Raw genomic sequence first — 20,200 nt, forward strand, 5'->3', positions numbered from 1 at the left:
AAATTGTTTTAGATGTGGATTTTGACTTCACTGCTGTAAAGTAAAACTGTTTTGTTTCATTGTAGTTGATTCCATGTGTTTAGTAACACAAGGAATGAAAAGAAGCAACAAAATCAATGGCTGTAGCCGTCGCCCTCTAAGGCTTCCGTTGAGTTGGAGTTTTGCTCTGCGAAACACTGTGAATCTATAAAGAGGCTTTTCTCCCCCTTTTCCTCTGAGGACTGATCTTCATCTTTTCATATCACTCCTTTTGACTGTCGCTCTCTATCTCCTTCCTCCTTTGAAGGACAGAGAAGTAATAGAGGCAGACTGGGAAGAAGGAGATGAGAAACAGGAAGAGAAGGGAACCAGCATCTTATTGCATCTTTACTTTATTCTTAGGTCTTTCTATAGTATGGTCGTATTCAGTCCAAATAATTATCCTGTGAAATAGCCATTGATTTTATAGGGGAGAGAGTTAGGATTTAGAGAGGTTGATAACTGGTGGAGCTGAGATTTAAACTCAGATATCCCTGAGTCCAAGACCTGCTCTTTGTGCTGAAGCACCTGGAAGAGACCTAGTTCAGCCTCCTCATCTCATATCTAAAGAGATGCATTATGTATATATTGCTGTTCATCAAAAACATATCTATCAATGACTGTGCTAAGCACTTGACACGCATTATCTAATCTAATATTCACACGGATGGTATGAGGCATGGAGAGGTTAAGTAACTTGCTTAAGTCATCAGTGGAGTAAACGATAGAGTCTAGATATCAACTTGAGGTGGTCTGACCCCACAGTCCATTGTTATACTGAACTGCCTTGACGTTTTTCTCCTTCATGAAGAAATCAGAATGGACAGAGGTTAAGTGACATTCCCAAGATCATCAGCTCTTTGGTGACAGAACAGAGTCTAGACTCTGGGTCTCCTGAGGGCCAGTTGTTAGCTCTTTCTTCTGTTCCACAGTGGACATCACCTAATTGGAAATGGAATAAAATAAAAGCCAAATCAAAATGGAGCTGGAGTGCTTTGTGGCACCTGATTCTGCCACCCCTCAGAGCTCAGCCATCTACATTCTCATGAATTGCTAGGGAGTTTGTTCCTCTGTGGGAAATCAGGTGTAGAAGTGTCTTTATGAGCTATAGCTATTAAAAATACACACATCCACACATTATTTCCTTTTTTATATTAGTGAACACTGACTATAATAAATCAGAAGAGGGGTTTTTGATAGTTCACTTTGTAAATTGCTTTAAATTCTAGTTACAGTTAAAGTTATTCGTTTCATGAGATTATTTTTTTTAATTTCTGTACTGTCAAGAGCAACATGTCAAAATGTGGTGAAAATAGTTCTTTTCTCAAAAACACTGGAAACATCTCTGAGTTTAAGCAAGTTTCCAGTGCAATGTGTATAATAAATCACCTGTCTCTGTTTTAAAATTGTCAGTAACAGGCTTCCCTGGTGGCGCGGTGGTTGAGAGTCCGCCTGCCGATGCAGGGGACACAGGTTCGTGCCCCAGTCCGGGAAGATCCCACATGCCGCCGAGTGGCTGGGCCCGTGAGCCATGGCCGCTGAGCCTGCGCGTCCGGAGCCTGTGCTCTGCAACGGGAGAGGCCACAACAGTGAGAGGCCCGCGTACCGCCAAAAAAAAAATAATAATAAAAATAAAATAAAGTAAAATTGTCAGTAACAGAATGGAAACTGTAGCACTTACCAAAGGAGCAAGTACTAAAATAAAAGTACTCTACTTTTTTAACAGTCACATGACTTCCACAAATCAAAGCCGTTTTCTGGAAGAGATGAGTTGTTATCTTTACTGAATGAGCAGTGATGGCTGTTAGCCTTTGATAAGCAGGATGTAGGGTGTGATTTGGGCGTCTTCTTGGATTCCTTTAGTGTTTCCTGGGTGCTTGCAGAGCATGTGGTGGGATAGTGTATAGCATGGTGGGAGGGAGAGAAACATGGATGACACCAGAGACCCTGCCCTGGCCCCTCACGTCAGACCAAGTAGAGAATTCTTAACCTTGCATTCCTCCTTTCTTCATTCGTGTTCTCTCTTACACTCAGGCTGTGCTGTAATTTGATCCTGCAGTAGTGATGAGAAATAGTCACTCCTCCATGCTTGATAGAGAATGATGCAGTGAAACTTTGCCTATCACGTGTCCCTAGAGTGTGGCTTGTCCTGCCATGCAGAGCCTTCCAGTCCCTACCCTTTCATGTCACACACACTAAAATAAGTCATGAAAAAGAAAGATAAATGATAAAGACATAAAAAGCCCAATGTCAATGCACAGGAGGTAAAAAACTGCAAGTCTAAGAAAGTCCCAGCCGAAGGTATACCTTTTCTCTTTGCCAAGGGTGTGGTAGTAGTTGGGCAGGTAACCATACTCCAAAGACTTGTGCCACAGTGAGTGTGGATTTGTTCATATCATTTAACCCCCTGAAACTCAGTATCTTCACGGATAAGAGATCAAGACTAATACTATTTTGGGGGCACAGGGGAGGCTCTTTCTCTCTCTCTACATAAAGGCAGCCTGTTTCTGTTAGCCTTGCTTGTTATTCTGCTTGCTGAGGAAGAATGAGCTGGACACAGTGATTATGTGTGGAATGGCTATAAAATAACGAGATGGCACCATTCAAACATGCAGTGGAGTTCACAGGTATATAAATGGGGTCCACTTACGAGACTCACCTGCCAGACTTCAGACCTAGACATTGAGGACGGAAGTAGTTGTACTGAGTTGTTTACAAAGTGTCTGCTCACTGTGTGAGGAGCCAGTCTTATTACTTGTCAATTCTTGCTTTCTTGCGCCATCCCCACCCCAACCCCATTATTACATAATGCTGTGCTAAAGGATTTTTCCCTGTTTTCCCAATTGAATCCTACCCTTAAAAGAGGAGGATATACTATTGCTAATGTCATTCTAAAGAAAATATTGCTGGCTTTGAAGCCATGTAAAAAATATTTCAGTATTTTGACATTTTTCTTTAATTTGTTCAGTCTTTAGTGATGCATTCTTTTAGTGTATGCAGTATCTTCAAGGTGAAAAGATTTAACTTCTTTGTTAGTAATTTTTGGAAAATATGTATCCTATTGCTTATGCTTTTTTTGCGGGGCATGGGGTGGGGATATGCGTGTGTTGCAGAATATATTTCTTCCCCTTGATGTTTGATCTTTGAATGAAGGGTTCTTGTTAGCCTAAAAAACAAAAATTCAAGTAATCATTATAATAAGATTCTCCTAGGATGGCCTTTGAGTGGGGATAGCACTTAGTTTAGTTCTGTAAGTTGATTTTTAAAAACCAATTTCTTTATCATACTTTTGTGTATATTATATGATATTTTATATATGTATATATGTGTGTATATACATATATACACACATATATACATATATATATATATACACACACACACATATAAATTCTTTGTTCTTGTTATGCTAAAGGGAAATAATAGGTTGTTTCTCAGAGATACACCTTCAGGGACATGTGGCCACAAAGGTTTAGTTATTCGTGTCCCCGTGCATTTATTTCCTCTAAAGTAGCTCTTGAAGCTCTTGTATAAGTTTACATTGGACACTGAATATGTACTAAGAAATTTTGTTTGGAATTGGTGTCTTAGAGATTGCAAGGTAGAAGGCAAATCATTTTTTTGTCTCCTCTTTGCTCCCTCTTCACTTAAAAAGCTTTTCTCTGTAGAAAATAGCTTTTATGCATAAAATGTAGCTACTTGGGCTTCCCTGGTGGTGCAGTGGTTGAGAGTCCGCCTGCTGGTGCAGGGGACACGGGTTCGTGCCCCGGTCCGGGAGGATCCCACGTGCCGCAGAGCGGCTGGGCCCGTGGGCCATGGCCGTTGGGCCTGCGCGTCCGGAGCCTGTGCTCCACGGCGGGGGGAGGCCACAATAGTGAGAGGCCCACATACTGCAAAAAAAAAAAAAAAAAAGTAGCTACTTATAAGTACCTGCTATGTGCAAGGTGAAATCTGGTTAAAACAAACACTGAAAGTAACCACAGAGAGAAAAATGCCACCAAAAGTACTAAATCACTTCTTCGCACATGGTGGGATTTTATAATACAATTTTATGTACAGAAGCTTCAATTAATATTTTTAAAAGTAGATCAGAGTCACCCTTTGCCTTCTGCAATCAACCACTAGTCATTACAGTCATTATAGTTCTTTGGAGCAGTTCAGCCCTTGGAGTAGGCAGGAATGAGTAAATTGCATGTATGGTGAAATAAAAGGTAATATTCATATTGGTAAGAATCTTTATTCTTTATGTTTGATATGTTTACGATAGCCATCATAATAGCATATTCACGTGGCTTCATTCCCCTAGTGACATCACACATGAAAAGAAAACAAGACAAGTTTCTTTTAACACCTATATTTTCTTTCTATTAGGGCGTGTTGGAGAGTTTCCTGGGCACCGCTGTCTCTGGAGCCGTCTTTTGCCTCTTCGCTGGTCAACCACTCACTATTTTGAGCAGCACAGGACCTGTTCTAGTTTTTGAGAGGCTTCTATTTAATTTCAGCAAGTATGTATATACATATCTAACTATAAATTAGAATTGTTTAATTGTGGACCATTCGTAGTCTAGGTAGAGCACAGAGTAGTAATTAGGCATAACAGAATACGAGAATTGTAAGATTTGGAGATTGAAAAGCCCTTAGAGATTAAGTCCTCCAGCACATGTTTACGTTTGCTTCAGCTGAGGCTGCGATGTTCTGTTACCTCTTGCCCTCCCCCATGATTCTCTGCCTTGTTGTCCTGCTTTGTGCCTCTGGAAGCTGGCCGCTGTGGACTGCAGCACTCAGGCTCCTTTGCCCTCTGGCTTCCTGCAGAGCCCCAGGAACACAGGCAGGCAGAGAGGTCAGGGCGTGTCTGCTTCCCACCTCACTGCCTCTGCTTCACCAGGCGGTCTGGCAGTGTGCCTTTGTCCTCTGAGTGTAGCCCCTGTCAGGTGGCTCCTCCCCGCTGCCTCTGGCCCTCACCAGGCTCTGGTGACTCTTACTTCCTTGGCCTTTTCAAGCCAGGGGTCAGAAATGGCTTCCTGATATTGCTAGTCCCTGAGTACTTGCCATTCCTTCGTTATTCATACCTCTGTAAATAGTCCGTGTGTTAAGTTTTCCTCAGAATCCCATTGGAGATTGCCTTCTGTTTCCTGCCATGATCCCGACTGACACACTAGAGAAATGAAGTGGCTTGTTCAAGGTCACGTGGCTCGTCTGTGAAAGAGACTGGGTGTTCCTGTGGTCCACTGCTCCTAACCCCCATTCCAGCGTTCTTAACTAAAGATACATTTCTAGACTCAAATGAGTAACAACTAACACTTATTGAGTGCTGACCATGTACCAAGTATTGTCCTAAGCACATTACAGGCACTCCCTCATTTATTTCTTGTAGCAGTCCTGTGAGGTAGGGACTGTCTCCTGTTTTATAGATGAGACAGCAGGCATGGAGTGGATAAGCAAACTGCTGAAGGTTGCATCACCAGTCGTTGGCAGGGCTGGGATTTGAATTCCTGCTTTCTGACTCCAGAGCCTACGCCTTTTATGGAATCACTAAACGTTACTACTGGGCATGACAGTTGTGATACCAGTATTTTCTTTTAGAAGTTGATGGATCATTTTAAGAAGGGGAAAATTGAGTTAAGCAAATTATCCAAGTGACCACAATAGCACACAAATAGTTTCAAAATCAGATTGGGAATTCTGGTCTCTTTCTAATGAACTTAATATGTCTGAGAGAGAATTGCCTTTACTGGCAGATTTCAATACCCAGACAGATGGCAGAATTTCATACGACTTGCTAACATTCCTTGTTGGAATTTAAATATACTTCTATTGTTATACATTTCTAGGATTTTAATATTAGAAATGTCATTACCTACTTAATGCCTCATGGACATAAAGACTCATATAATGGCCTTTGAAACTGTGTGTGCCATCATAAAAGATCACAAGAGAGGAGGGGATGAGAATTTGAAATGAGTGTTTTGAGAACTGGGTTGAAAAGAAAAGCAAGGGTCTTCCAAGAATTTAAAGTCCCAAATTTTAAATAGTGTTTTCTGTAGATCATTACTACAAAGCACTCCATCATAATTCTCAGAAGACCATTGGAAAGAATTCTGCTCATGTCAGTTTATAGAAAGAGTCAAACAGTTTATATATGTTTAAGAAAATATTGTGGGAGACAAGAAAGCCTTTGTGGAAAGATTAAACAGGCATGTACTATAAACAGGAACAAACATGTGCAACCTTTGCAGAAAGATTTATTGGATGCAATGTGATCAGAGCCTTAATCTACAGAAAATGTTTGCATCATGGTTTGCTTTAGATAATTGTAGGATAGAAATTATTTCCTTTCACTAAGAAAGTTCCTTTCTCACTTTCTCTTCTGTTTCATCATATTTGGAAACTTAAACATAGTTTCAAGTGATATATTTTCAAATGGTTGTAAAGCAACAAGAAACATTTGAGAAACTGTGTTTTAAATCCATCACTGGGCAACATGTGACATTTATGTGGCAAACCTTATTCTTTAATTCACAATACTATATCATTTGCTTACATATCATAACAGCAATGCTAACATTTTATACAGATACAGAGTATTTGTGTAGATCACTGTTTCCCAAAGTGTGTTTCATCATTTACTAGTTTCATTAGATGCCCCATGAAAAAACAACTTCTGTGATCCCGGTAAGTCTGGGAAGTGCTGTACATTATATTATATCCTCCTCTTGGTCATTCACTTTACACTTTAGCGTAGTGAGGGATCTGAGAAGTCGTTCAGTAAAGAAACTGTTTTACTATGTTTTGCCCTGATTTCCCCCATCATATTTTACCTTTTTTTGGGGGGGGGGGAGAAATAGGTAAATCCTTGTTTTATGAGTTCAGTGGACTCAAACAGTAACTCCACATAATCCACAGATTTATCTCTGACTTGGAATACAGGTTTTAATATTTGCCCTATAAACCGGGGAATCATAAAGGCATATGAATGATATGCTGTCACCTTTTAAAATTAGTAACAGATTGAAGGAATAGCTCACAACTTTGCAGAGAACACGTAGTTTTGTTTCCCCAGTTCTGCTGTCTCTTTTGCACTATTTTTACACGTTTATCCCAATAATAGAGAATTAGATTCCTTTTCCTTTTCTTCAGGAAGGATCTGAAGGAGGTTTTAACAGTGTTCTAAGCCACTTAGAAACTTCATAATTAAAGTTGGATTTTAGCCTGTATAATTGTCATTTGGTCATTTAATAATTTCTTTCTTATATTCTATGAACAGTTTACTTTTGGCCTTCAAATTATGATTTTCTTCTATGCAGTTCCTGGATTTAATCATTTAGTTTAGGGAGTTTATATTTATTTGTCAGTGGCTGATTTCTGAAGCATGCTTCAAATGTGAGTTCTTCAGTTTGCCTGTACTCTTGGGTTTATGCTGCTCAAAACTATCACTTAAAATCTCTAGAAACACTGAGTGTTACCAAAAGGATATGCGCCCATTTTCTCCTTCTCACTCACTATAGCTTCTTTGGTCTCTACTATCATTTCCTTTTTAGAGCTTGTAACTTTTTATAACTTAACTGCTATTTAAACTTGGCACCAAGGGGACTGCTAGTCTTATTGGATGTAACATTGCCTTTTATTGTAGTCATTACTGTTGATCGGCTTGTTTAAAGAAGTTCCTCATCTTTTATTCCTCTTTCTTCTTGCTGCTGTAAACATATCACTTTCCTCCCTAATGGAGTGATTGGTATTAGTGATTTTATTTGGGTTATTCTTACAGAGCCAGTCTGGGAGCATTGAAGTATTTTAGAGGAGCTATTTTGGCATATTGTTCAGGTCCTAAGATTTAAGTTTATACATGCATTTGTTTCCCCTTTGTATTCAGACTGATAGTGTTCCTGGCCATTAGCTGGTGATTAGATTTATTTCTCATCCTGTTTGTAAACATCAATTTTGTAAACAACCATTAGCATTCTTAGAACAAATTAAGATGGCTCTAACTTTCATCTTGTTAGGGAAGCAAAACTAGATAATTGTTTAAAACTTTAAGGAAAAAGTCTGTTGGCTCAGAAGTAATAAAACTGTTTCTGAGCTCTGACTCACTGTGTGATAATGTAAATTATCTCAAATTCCTAGAATTTAGCTTTTTCTTGAGTCTACTTATCTCAGAAAGACATGCATAAGATTAAATACTGGGGTTCCAGACGTAAAGGGAACTGTGAGGGAATGCCAAAGATGTCTTCAGAAAGATTTCAGGAAATCTATAGAAGATAACTTTCTACCCAAGTGTTACTAATCTCCTGCTTTGGTAATGTATTCCAGTTTGTGTGATTTGGTGAGAAGGAAACAGAGGACAGTGACTTTAAGGCCCACCCTACCATGAGCTAAATATAAATTGGACAGGAGGAACCGTGCTGGAATTTTTAAAAGGAGCAGTCCAAGAGTACAGAGATTTGGTTTCTGGTCCAGCTCTGCCATTAAAGCCTTGGCATTGGGCTTCCCTGGTGGCGCAGTGGTTGAGGGTCCGCCTGCCGATGCAGGGGACACGGGTTCATGCCCCGGTCCGGGAAGATCCCACATGCCGCGGAGCGGCTGGGCCTGTGAGCCATGGCCACTGAGCCTGCGCGTCCGGAGCCTGTGCTCCACAGCGGGAGAGGCCACAACAGGGAGAGGCCCGCGTACCGGGGAAAAAAAAAAAAAAAAAAGCCCTGGCATTGGATAAATGACTTAGTTTCCATTGGCCTTGGTGTCCTCATCTATAAAATGAGGCATATTTGACCAGTTGGCGATTAGTCAGGATTCTGCAGAGAAACAGAACCAATAGGATGTGTGTATACATATATAAGAGATTTATTATAAAGAATTGGGTCACACAGTTATAGAGGGCTGGCAAGTCCAAAACCTGCAGGGTGACCCAGAACCTGGAGACCCAGGAGAACTGATGTTCCAGTTCAAGTTCCAAGGCTGTCTGCTTGAAGAGCCTTTGCTACAAATCAAGTCCAAAAGCAGTCTGCCTGCTGGAGAGTCCTCTCTTGCTTGAAGGAAGCTGGTCTTTTTGTTCTATTCAGTTGAAGAACTGACTGGATGAGGCCCCACCCTCATTATGGAAAACAATGTGCTTTACTCAAGTCTACCAATTTAAATGTTAATCTTATCAAAACCACCCTTAAACATCCAGAATAATATATGACCCAATATCTGGGCACCTTATGGCCTAGTCAAGTTGACACATGAACTCTAAGCAAATTTAATTATAATATTTAGTAAAATTTTTAGTTGGTCATCGTCTGGTTACCTGTGATAGGTCATCAGCCAATGACAGTACTGTAACTGTCTCTGTCAAGTCGTAACCTGCAGGCATGGCTTAATTCATCTACCAACCCTTTATTGGAACCCTTCTATGTTCCGGGCACTGTGCTAGGTAGAGAATTTGAATTTTATTCTAAAAGCAGGGAGAAGCCACCAAAAGATTTTAAACTGGGACATTTGATTTACATTTGAAAAGGTCATTTTGGCTGTGATGTGGAAAATGGCTTTGAGCAGGACAAGCATGGATATTAGTAAGGAGGTTCTTAATAAGAATCTATCAAAGACTTCTTGGTGGCCCAGGCTGGGATGTTGATGATGAAAGTGTTGATGCGATGTCTTTGGGAAACTATTAAAATATGTGGCTGTCAGTTATCAGAAACTCATTGTCTAAAAGCAAGGCCATCGAGCTTCAAGTATGCATGATCCTTGATTTATTTTTTTCTCACACAAGAAATGAGATTACCAGTAACTGCTTTTGCATTGCAAATGATGAGAAAAAAAAACTATTTTAAAACACTCTCCACATAATTTTGAAAGAATCAATATGAAATGGTAAAATGTCAACGCTTGACCCATCTTTTCCTAAATGTGAATCTTAAACTAATTTACTTGTAAGAAATGGAAAGGGCATTGAAAAAAAAACGGCCCACTTAGATGGAGGCAACCTATTCTAAAACTGTGCTTCACACAGCTTCAGCAGAAGGTTATCATGCCTGTGAGCGAGCTTCAAGAGGAGTGGTAGTGTCTAGTGGTAACATGGCAATGCAGCCTTTCTTGATCTAACTACAGCCTACATATCTGATCCCATCTCCCTGTGTTGGTGGCACTTGGTCCACAGGGAGCATTGCACGCAGTTTCATGCCATTTGCCTTTTTGAGTACTCTTTCCTCTTCCTGGCTTGGCCCTCCCTGGTCTATCCAGAAAGTTCCCGCTTATCCTTAAATACCTTGAGTTTTTTCTGCAACTTTATCTGTCCCCCAACCCACACCAGCCCGAATTAGTGACTCCTTCTTCTGTGACACTCTGTGGGAACTTTAGGTGTCACTTAGTATTTTATAGTGTGATTATGTTTATCAGTTTGACTTCCTCAGTAGACTTTGATGACTTGGGGACAGAGAACATATTTATCTTAGCATCTTCCTTAAGCAGAAAGCCCACAAATATTTATTGAGCACATGCTGGGTACCAGTGTTATGCTTTCAAATTGTTTATTCTGTAAATTCTTTAAAGGCAGGGATTGTCTTTTTTGAATGAGAAAATTAAATGAGGGGATGGAAAAAGATATTTCATGCAAACAGAAATGACAAGAAAGCAGAGGTCACTATACTCATATCAGACAAAATAGACTTTAAAACAAAGGCCATAAAGAAAGGTGAAAAAGGACACTGTATAATGATAAAAGGATGAATACAAGAAGAAAATTAATGAGTTATTTACATTCAAATGTTATGACTACTTTTGATGTACTTTTCTCAAACTTCTGGAATTATTTCTTAGTGGTAGCCTAATGTCACTAGACCAAATCCTTAAAGGTAATACTTTCTGGATAAAATCAAGAATGAGCTTATATATAGTGGCTAAAAGAGATCTTGTATTTTTAACAATCATTCTATAGTCATTTGGTAGTTTTGTGTTATTCTTTGTGTTCCTTGGAGGAGGAGTCTAAATGCCTTTCTGCCTTCTTTCCAGGGACCATAATTTTGACTACTTGGAGTTTCGCCTTTGGATTGGCCTGTGGTCAGCCTTCATGTGTCTCATTTTGGTGGCCACTGATGCCAGCTTCTTGGTTCAGTACTTCACTCGCTTCACTGAAGAGGGCTTCTCTTCTCTGATTAGTTTCATCTTTATCTATGATGCTTTCAAGAAGATGATCAAGCTAGCTGATTACTACCCCATCAACTCCAACTTCAAAGTGGGCTACAATACTCAATTTTCCTGTGTTTGTATGCCTCCCAACCCAGGTGAGGACAGCATGCTTATGGTATTTCTGCTTACCCTGTGTTTGGAGGAAGCCGTAGGCTCCATGCATGCAAACTTTCAACACGGTATCCCGATCCTCAGGAAAGGGTTTTATTTTCTCTGAGAAATCATCCTGCTGAATTTATAGTCTCATCGCCTGAGGTATCTTAGCCATGTGATTCAACCAGGAAGTGAAATCAGGAGCTCTGGAATGTGAACATAATTAGCTCAGTGCTTTGAAACTAACTCAAGCTACAGTATTTGCAAGGAAATTTTGGGTACGTTATTCTTGATCTTCTCTGATAGGTGAGGAAACCAGCTATCTATATAACATATTAAGGACCATACCAACCTAGTCCTCTGAACTTCTGTTCCTTATTTTGCTGCTTCTTTATTGCTGTAGGGATCTCTTCCTTAAGTAAATTCTAAATAGATTATCTTAAACTTATAGAAGAAGCAAGATACTAATTCACTTTATATAATTTGAAGCATGAAATTAAGAAAGAAATTCAGACTAGAGCCACCTGGTGATAAAGCAGAGCTTTATAGTTCATCTGGGCTAGACAACGTAAATAAGAAAGGAAAGGAAAGGAAGAAACAAAAGAAAGAAATAAAAGAAGGAATATTATGTTCTTGGAGAAGATTTATATTCTAGGGTTAGGAAAGACATAAAATTAACTTGTTGGTAAGGAATATGATTCTATACATCTTAGCACTTTAACATCCATCTTGCTAAACCTGAGTCAGCCTCAGAACCTTGTCACAGAACAGTGCTCAATTTGGTCTTTGCAATTTTTTCTTGGAGTAATTCATTATCACTTTACAATATGGAAGGCATTTGGGGAAAAAAAGATTTACTTTGGGGAAAGCTGCTTTACATCTGCTTTGGTAGAATGAGGGGTAGACATTTGTGTCAGACAATTAAATGCTAATAGTGCTCGTGATCCCTAGTTGTAACATTAGCTACAGGTCATCGTCCCTTAAAATAAAAATTGATATACTTTTTGACTAAGGTCTTGTAGCACCAGAAGCACAGCAGCGTATTGAGGGCTATGTAAACCTGGGCTTAAACATAGGGCACATTCATGTAACAGCCATTTATCTATACATTCTAAGGAAAAACCACTTACTGTTTACAGTAAAACAAACATGGTTTTGTTATAGACTAGAATGCAAGATGCTTAATTCAAAAGCTCAACAAGAACTATGAAGAATTTTAATGCTTGTGCAGGCTGTGTCAGATGACTCCTGGCTATTTTGCTGGTATATCTGCCACCTTCTCTGCCACTTTGGTGGAGAAGCCTTATAAGACCCATATGCATCTTGAGAGGTGAGAGGAAAGAGAACAGTATCTCCCTAAAAATGGGTCAGTCAGTGACACTGGTGAAAAGATAGGGCATTGTTGGGTTTTGCACTTATGGATTCTTTTTGTCTTGCTTAAGGAAAATCAGCTCACATTAAAATAAATCCCATGCTTATTAAAAGCAAGCAGAGACAGGTAAAAAGTGGAAATTTGAAAATTCAGGCAACATGGTTGCCGTAGATATAAAGACCTATTATTGTTAAGATGTATACTGATTAGAAATATTTCAAAATTTAAGAAGTGTTTGGAAAAGAGTAAGCACTTAATACATAACAGATATGATTAGAACCAATTAAATATCCTCCCCAGAGAGACGCAGAAAATGTGTTGCCATTACACAACTCCTAGAACTCTTCCTGGGAGAGAAGGGGGTAAAACTCTCTCTAACCGTGCATCCTGGACATTGCAGGGGAAGTCCAAACTACACACATTCAAAATATCAGATCACAGACATATTTAATTGTAGGATTTTGAACTTTTCTTTTTACTTATTTGTTTCTATCTATCTATATATTTATTTATTTGTGGAAAAGTCTGTGTGCTGACTTCTTAGGCATTCTGAGTAATCATACGTTAAGACTTTCTAGAGGAAAAAATATACTACCAGCTGTTTGGAGGTTTAAAGTGTTCATGAACCAAATGAGGACTTTGTCAGCACACCTGTCACAAAGATCTCCCTAGTGTCAGCCCCACACCTACCTGGGTCTATTGGAAACTTGCATTCATTGTTTTAATTGGATGCTGGCAGAGAAGGTAATTTGAAACCAGGGAAGACATATCTGAGTGCGTTTTCATTGTGAAAAGTACAACAAAAATTTTACATGTAATTTTCCTTCCAAGAAGGATTTCTGTTTTCTTGAGAAAGTGATATTGAGGCTTGAACCGATTTTACCCATGCATAGCAAGTGCTGGCTGAGGGGGTGATAGATAACTTTTCCTTTGACCTGTTTTCCCTAGGTTGTATAAAAAGTCTGTCCTATATAGCTAGGAGCTGTCTTGGAGGGATTCTGACAATTCCACTAACTCTAGGGGTTACCAATAAAGCAGCGTAGCAGGGCTTTGAAGTCAGAAAATCTTGTATTCAAGCCCCTCTTGGCTAATGCCCAGTGCATGACTTTGGGCAAGTTCCTTTACCCAAGGAAACTTTGCCTCATCTTCCTTACCTATAAAATGGGGTTAATAATAGTACCTTCCTTAAAGAATTGTTTTGAAGAAAAAAATGAGGTCTTACAGACAAAGCATTTAGGACAGTTTCTAGTAAGTAATTAAATGTTAGCCATATAACAACCATTATTATTGCTGTTGCTATTTATTAAAATTTAGGGTTCATAAGTATGAATGACGGGACAAGCAAACCAGACTTCATCATCCTCCATTCTAAGCAAATGTTGTTGGGCAACTGGCTCATTCTGCAGCAAGACTGTTGGTTGCACCCCTTAGTTTTAGAGTCGTTCAGACGAGTGGCACTCATAGAAGATTATGTATGTGAATGTGAGGGATTATTTAATCCATGGAGATGAGATCTGTTTCTGGTATGGAAAAAGGCAAATGGATATTTGCATTTTCAGGACAATCTCATGTTTTACAAAACCCTTTTTAAGATGAATGATCATATATTTCTCCCACAACCTTAATACTTTTTGATAGAAGACTGCACAGACCCACCATAAATTTAGTTCTTCATGACAACAAACTGAAAACCAATAGTGAGAGAATAATACAGTTGTATATACAGCTAGAGTAAGTGTTCTAAAAACAATAAAAGACTGGTCTTTCATCGCAACATGCACTCCTAGTAAAAGAATTCAATCAATGAGCCAATAATATTTAAACTGGCGGATGACTTGTTTTTCAACACTGGGACAGTATGTAAGGATGAACCAGCAACTGCGCAGATGGAGTCATGATCCTGCAAACTGAGGAATGATTTTACAGGAAAGGAAATAGGGGTCACTTAATCTCTAAGAAAACTATATGCATGGCCACAATAATATTGTGGCTTTTTTGGTGCTTTGTGAAGACAACTCTTCTTCCCCCCTTCCTGATCTTTCTTGTTCTTACTTGCTTTCATAAAACTTCATCATCTCCTGAGTTTCCTTTTCTTAATGCACCTTTTCGCCCCTTCCTCCTGCCCCCATCTGCTGCTCAGTAACCCGTCATACACCTAGGTTCTCATTTCTTGAAGAACTAAGGAAGCTCAGTTGCAATTGCTAGGAAAGTTAGCCATGAAATTTGACATATCAGTCAGGTTTTTATTAGCACCTGGTTTTTGTGCTAGCATTCTCTTTTCCTAGAAATAGGATAATTATTAATTAATGTATTAATAGAGGTAATAGATGTTCTATTTCCCACTATGCCTTGATGGTTACATAGCAGAGGATATATAGGAAAGAAGATGATTCAGTTCAAAAGCCCAGAATGAAAACTGAACAATATCCAGTTGAAGGACAATTCACAATATTTCATTCATCACCAACATACCAATTTAGAAAACTGTTAGTGTGATAAAATATAAACCATAAGTTCTTTGGAGTAAAGGAAACTGAGTTTGAATTTTAGCTGTAGTTAGCAGTGTGACCTTTGGCCAGGCTGATTTCCTAATGTCATTGTTTTATAATCTGTGAGCTGGGTTAGTAATTGTACCTACTCTTAGAGGTTACTATAAGGATTAAATGAAATAGGATATGTAAACTTGTTTGGCACCTAATAGTAAAAATTTGTTGCTTCTCTCATTTCTCACTGTCCCACAAAAGATGCCCCAACAGTTAAATCTTTTAGTTGTATTCTTTTAAAGGGATTCACACGTTTAACTTCCCTAGAAATGGAAGTTAAATTTAAATTTCCATTTTAAAATTCAATTTAAATTTTCCTAGGAAAAGATATTGACTAGGCTTCACTGTAAGCTTACCAACAAACAAACAAAAACCAAGGTACTGTTGTAGATAAATATGAAACATTGAAGTGGTATTTAAAGGGAAAAATGTTAAGGAGTTCAGTGTATCATAGTTAGATCATTTAATACTATACCCCGGAATCTCAAGACTACAAAAGTGTTGTACACTATACACAGTCATGTAGAAAAAGGCTTTAAAGTCCCAGAGGTGAGATACCTAGTTCTTCTAAGAAGAGTCTATCTACGTAATTCATTCAAAAACATTAATGCGGGCTTCCCCGGTGGCGCAGTGGTTGAGAGTCCGCCTGCCGATGCAGGGGACACGGGTTCCTGCCCCAGTCCGGGAAAATCCCACATGCTGCGGAGCGGCTGGGCCCGTGAGCCATGGCCGCTGAGCCTGCGCGTCCGGAGCCTGTGCTCTGCAACAGGAGAGGCCATGGCAGTGAGAGACCCGCGTACCGCAAAAAAAAAACCACAAAACATTAATGCTAGAATTCTGTAAATAGGGAACAGGAGGTAGACTTTCCTCCTTCTCTTTCCCCTTCTCCTTCTCTTCCTTCTCCTGCCTTTTCTTCTTCCCCTTCTGCTATCAACAAAAATTTACTGAGGGTGCAGTTCATTGCTTTTTAAGAATTGTGCTACTTGCAATGAAGCAGAACACACACTTACACATGCATGTACACACACATACACACATATATACACACTGCTTTTTATAAAGTGAGTTGTTTTTTAATTAGTGTTAATTACTTTTTGAATGAATAAGGTCAGAAATTCATTTGACGTAGACTTTATAAGTAAATTTCTACCCTAGTACCTTTGTTCATTTGCCTGATATGTCAGGGTTGCAGTGACTATACACTCAAGGGCATTGTTATTATTTTGGAAAGGGTCAAAATAAATTTTCTGACCAGGTGTTGGTTTTGTATCTGGAGGGGAAAAAGGCTTGCTAAATATGATAAACAAATTAGAAAAGCAAGGAAAATTGCCTCAAGGGGATAGACACTATACTCTTAACAGCAGGGGTATATCTTATCGATTCAGTGTTGACTGTTCCAGGAAGAACATGCTTAGTAATGGATGAATGATTAAGAAGAATAAAGCCTTTCTCAGGCACTGAGTGCATCACTGTCTGTAGTATCTCTAAGTAAAACATGGCCTTTTTCCTGGCATGAAACTGTCAGACCAAGTCAAGTGATTGGAAGTAAGCATGGCTTCCATTTCCACACCTTGGTTATATTTACAGCATGAGGAGGCTTACAAATGCTTTAAAACTATCGTCACTAGAGTGGAATTTCGTTACCTTTTTTTGTATATGATTTTTCTATTATCTTAATAAATTCTATGCACCAGCATGTCATAACCATTAAAAAGAACTGCTGGATCGTGTCTCCTGTGGTCCCATATTATAGTCAATATGTGCTTCATAATTAGCCCATTAAAAGAAAATTAGGACATAAAAGATAACCCTAATTCATCTTCCATGACCTGCATCATATTCTATGCAGTTTTATTTTTATTTTATGTCATTCCCTCTTTTGCTTATACAGTGGGTTTAAGTCATAGACCGAGGGTTGAACAGGAGGTGCAAGGCCTTCTGCTGTAGCACTGCTTAGACTTGCATTTGCCAAGATACTTTACCAGCGCAGCTGACATTTTGTCATTCATGGTAACATGGTCTTTTGAGATAACCATGGATATTTGAAAGACCCATCATTTTAGTTTCCTTTTATTGACCTAACCTATATTTTAGCAGTTTCTGTATAAAGCTTGCAGGGATCAGAAAAGGAGAAGCAGTGTATCTGGATAATTACCAGACCTGGGTAATTCTCTAGCTTTGGGTTTGAATAAAACCCAGATTTGGAAAATGTCCCCGAGAATAATGTCTATGCACACCCTAAGTGTAATGATGGGTGGGTATAGAAGAGAAGTTTTTGTGAAAGTAGTGGCTAAATATATCCACCTTATTACCAGAAAATAGCTCAGCTCCAGTGCAGCATCATAGGTGAGCATGTGAATAGAGTGTTCACGGATTAAAGAACATCTTACCTTGAACTTGTCTAATGACAGTGGAAATCTCAAGCATGAAGTTTTGGTAAACATACTTAGGAAAACAAAAAAGATAATAACAAGAAATAGTGAGTAAAAACTTCCTATTAATTTTGCTTGTTTTAAGACTTAAGGCTGAGATCGTGGCAGGTAATTTCCCAAGAGCTACTTCTTCCAAAGTTTTCCTCCTTCACTTTGTCATCCCTACAAAAGCCATTTTTGTCCTTTTATTGATCAGGAAACTTAAAGCATAAATATTTGACTTTATCAAGAGACACTCGTGTGCTCGAGTTATCCAGAATCCTTAAATACATCTGACATGACCATGCAGGCAAGATACTCTAAATTTTATTCTGTATTTATTTTCTAGTTACTTAGTTGCCTTAAGATGTTGCTTACATAGAATGGAATAAAACATTAAAGGTTTATTATCATGGAGAATACTCTTAAATTTTTTCTTATTCAGAGCAGGTTAATCAGTTCCACCCTAAGAAGCTATGTAGAAGGTATAAATTCAGATTTATATGACTAACCTTTATTAAGCACCATCCAAATGCCAGACATTTTACTACTGGATTTTAATAAACTATATTTTAATATATATAATATTTTAATAATATATATGTATCTTTGGGTGGTGAAGCTAATAGTAATCTTAGCTATATTTATTTAGAGTTTACCTGGTACTGGGCACTGTGCTAGCAGTTTTGCCTATATTGCCTTATTTAATCTGCACGGTAACCTTATGAGGTGGATGCTGTCAAATCCAATCTCACCAGTGCGGAACCTGTGGTCAAGAGGAGTGAGGTAATGTTCTCAAGTTTATGTGGCAAGGGAGTTGGGGCCACTGTGCTTCAGAAGGTGGAGCAGCCAGCATTCCAACGCAGTTCTCCTGGGACTCCTTTCTCTATACTGTGAGGTGATGGTGCTTCAGAGCAGGCAAATCTGCCTCGTTGGCCGGTTGTTGCTTCTACTTGACCTGTTAGCCTCAAGTGAGCTTTGGTGCCTATTCCTGATGGTACCATTTCTGCTAACATGTAAAGCGGAGGATTCATGGGGTAGTTCCTGGTGCCAGGTCACTAGAGGATAAAGAACAGCCTTAAACAGTACAGTTGATATGCTCTACGTAGGAGGTTTATATCATTGATGTGTGTATATCACCTCCTTTTTCTCCTCGTAGTTCCTGCAGCTTGTTCTTTCTCTAGATCTCTCATTAAACACAAAGACTAAAAGCCAGCTTAAGGTGGAAAAGTCACAGACACATTTTTTTCTTTTTTTAGTATTTATTTTATTGACAGTTGATTTACAATGTTGTGTTAATTTCTCCTGTACAGCAAAGTGATTCTGTTATACATATATATATATTCTTTTTCATATTCTTTTCCATTATGGATATTGAGTCTAGTTCCCTGTGCTATACAGTTGGACCTTGTTGCTTATCCATTCTCTATATAATAGTTTGCATCTGCTAATCCCAAACTCCTGAGCCTTCCCTCCCCCACTCCCCCTCTCCTTTCTCAACCACAAGTCTGTTCTCTGTGTCTGTGAGTCTGTTTCTGTTTCATAAGTAAGTTAATTTGTGTCATATTTTAGATTCCACATATAAGTGATATCATATGGTATTTGTCTTTTCTCTTTCTGACTTACTTCACTTCGTATGATAATCTTTAGGTCCATTCTTGCTGCAGCAAATGGCATTATTTCATTCTTTTTTATGGCTGAGTAGTATTCCATTGTATATATGTACCACATCTTTTTTTTTTTTTTTTTTTTTTTTTGCCATACGCGGGCCTCTCACTGCTGTGGCCTCCCCTGCTGCAGAGCACAGACTCCGGACGCACAGGCTCAGCGGCCATGGCTCACGGGCCTGGCCGCTCCGCGGCATGTGGGATCTTCCCGGACCGGGGCACGAACCTGCACCCCCTGCATCGGCAGGCGGACTCTCAACCACTGTGCCACCAGGGAAGCCCTGTACCACATCTTCTTTATCCATTCATCTATCAATGAACATTTAGGTTTTTCCATGTCCTGGCTATTGTAAATAGTGCTGCAATGAACATTGGGGTGCATGTATATTTTTGAATTATAGTTTTGTCCGGATATTTTCCCAGGAGTGGGATTGCAGGGTCATATGCCAACTCTATTTTGAGCTATTTGAGGAGCCTCCAAAATGTTTTGCATAGAGGCTGCACCAATTTACACTCGCACCAACAGTGTAGGAAGGTTCCCTTTTCTCCACACCCTCTCCAGCATTTGTTACTTGTAGACTTTTTAATGATGGCCATTCTGACCAGTGTGAGGTGGTACCTCACTGTAGTTTTGATTTGCATTTCTCTAATAATTAGTGATGTTGAGCTCTTTTCATGTGGCTGTTGACCATCTGTATGACAGACACATTTTTAAACATCTAGTACTGTGTTCATTCCTCCATTCCAGAGGATCAGCTAGAATTTGATACACAGAAAGGAGGATCAAGACGTGAAAATCCAAGGAACGTAAAATGATCAACCTGTGTAAATTACCTGAAACCAAGTATGGGACACAGGCTGTCCCAGTGGCAATTGGCTCATTCTAAATTAACCAGGTTCCTAGAGCAAAATGTTTCTTTTCTTCATAAGCCATGG

General features: G+C 39.2%; 1 protein-coding gene across 22 annotated transcripts in view; it reads left to right on the forward strand.

Moving 5' to 3' along the window:
- SLC4A4 (solute carrier family 4 member 4) overlaps positions 1 to 20,200 on the forward strand; it is a 350,242-nt gene that overhangs the window by 262,555 nt on the left and 67,487 nt on the right. For all 22 annotated transcript variants that reach the window (XR_016393316.1, XR_016393317.1, XM_089912009.1 and 19 more), the window contains 2 exons: positions 4,390 to 4,523; positions 11,002 to 11,273. Coding sequence is in view for 20 of the 22 variants with exons in the window: in XM_089912009.1 (XP_089768135.1) it covers positions 4,390 to 4,523; positions 11,002 to 11,273 (406 nt within the window). In the remaining 2 variants the exon portion in view is untranslated. The remainder of the gene's footprint in view (positions 1 to 4,389; positions 4,524 to 11,001; positions 11,274 to 20,200) is intronic.

The sequence above is a fragment of the Delphinapterus leucas genome, chromosome 5, assembly GCF_059928025.1.
Source record: "Delphinapterus leucas isolate spDelLeu-1000000601 "Yukka" chromosome 5, BTC_Dleu_Yukka2, whole genome shotgun sequence".
Classification (NCBI taxonomy): domain Eukaryota; kingdom Metazoa; phylum Chordata; class Mammalia; order Artiodactyla; family Monodontidae; genus Delphinapterus; species Delphinapterus leucas.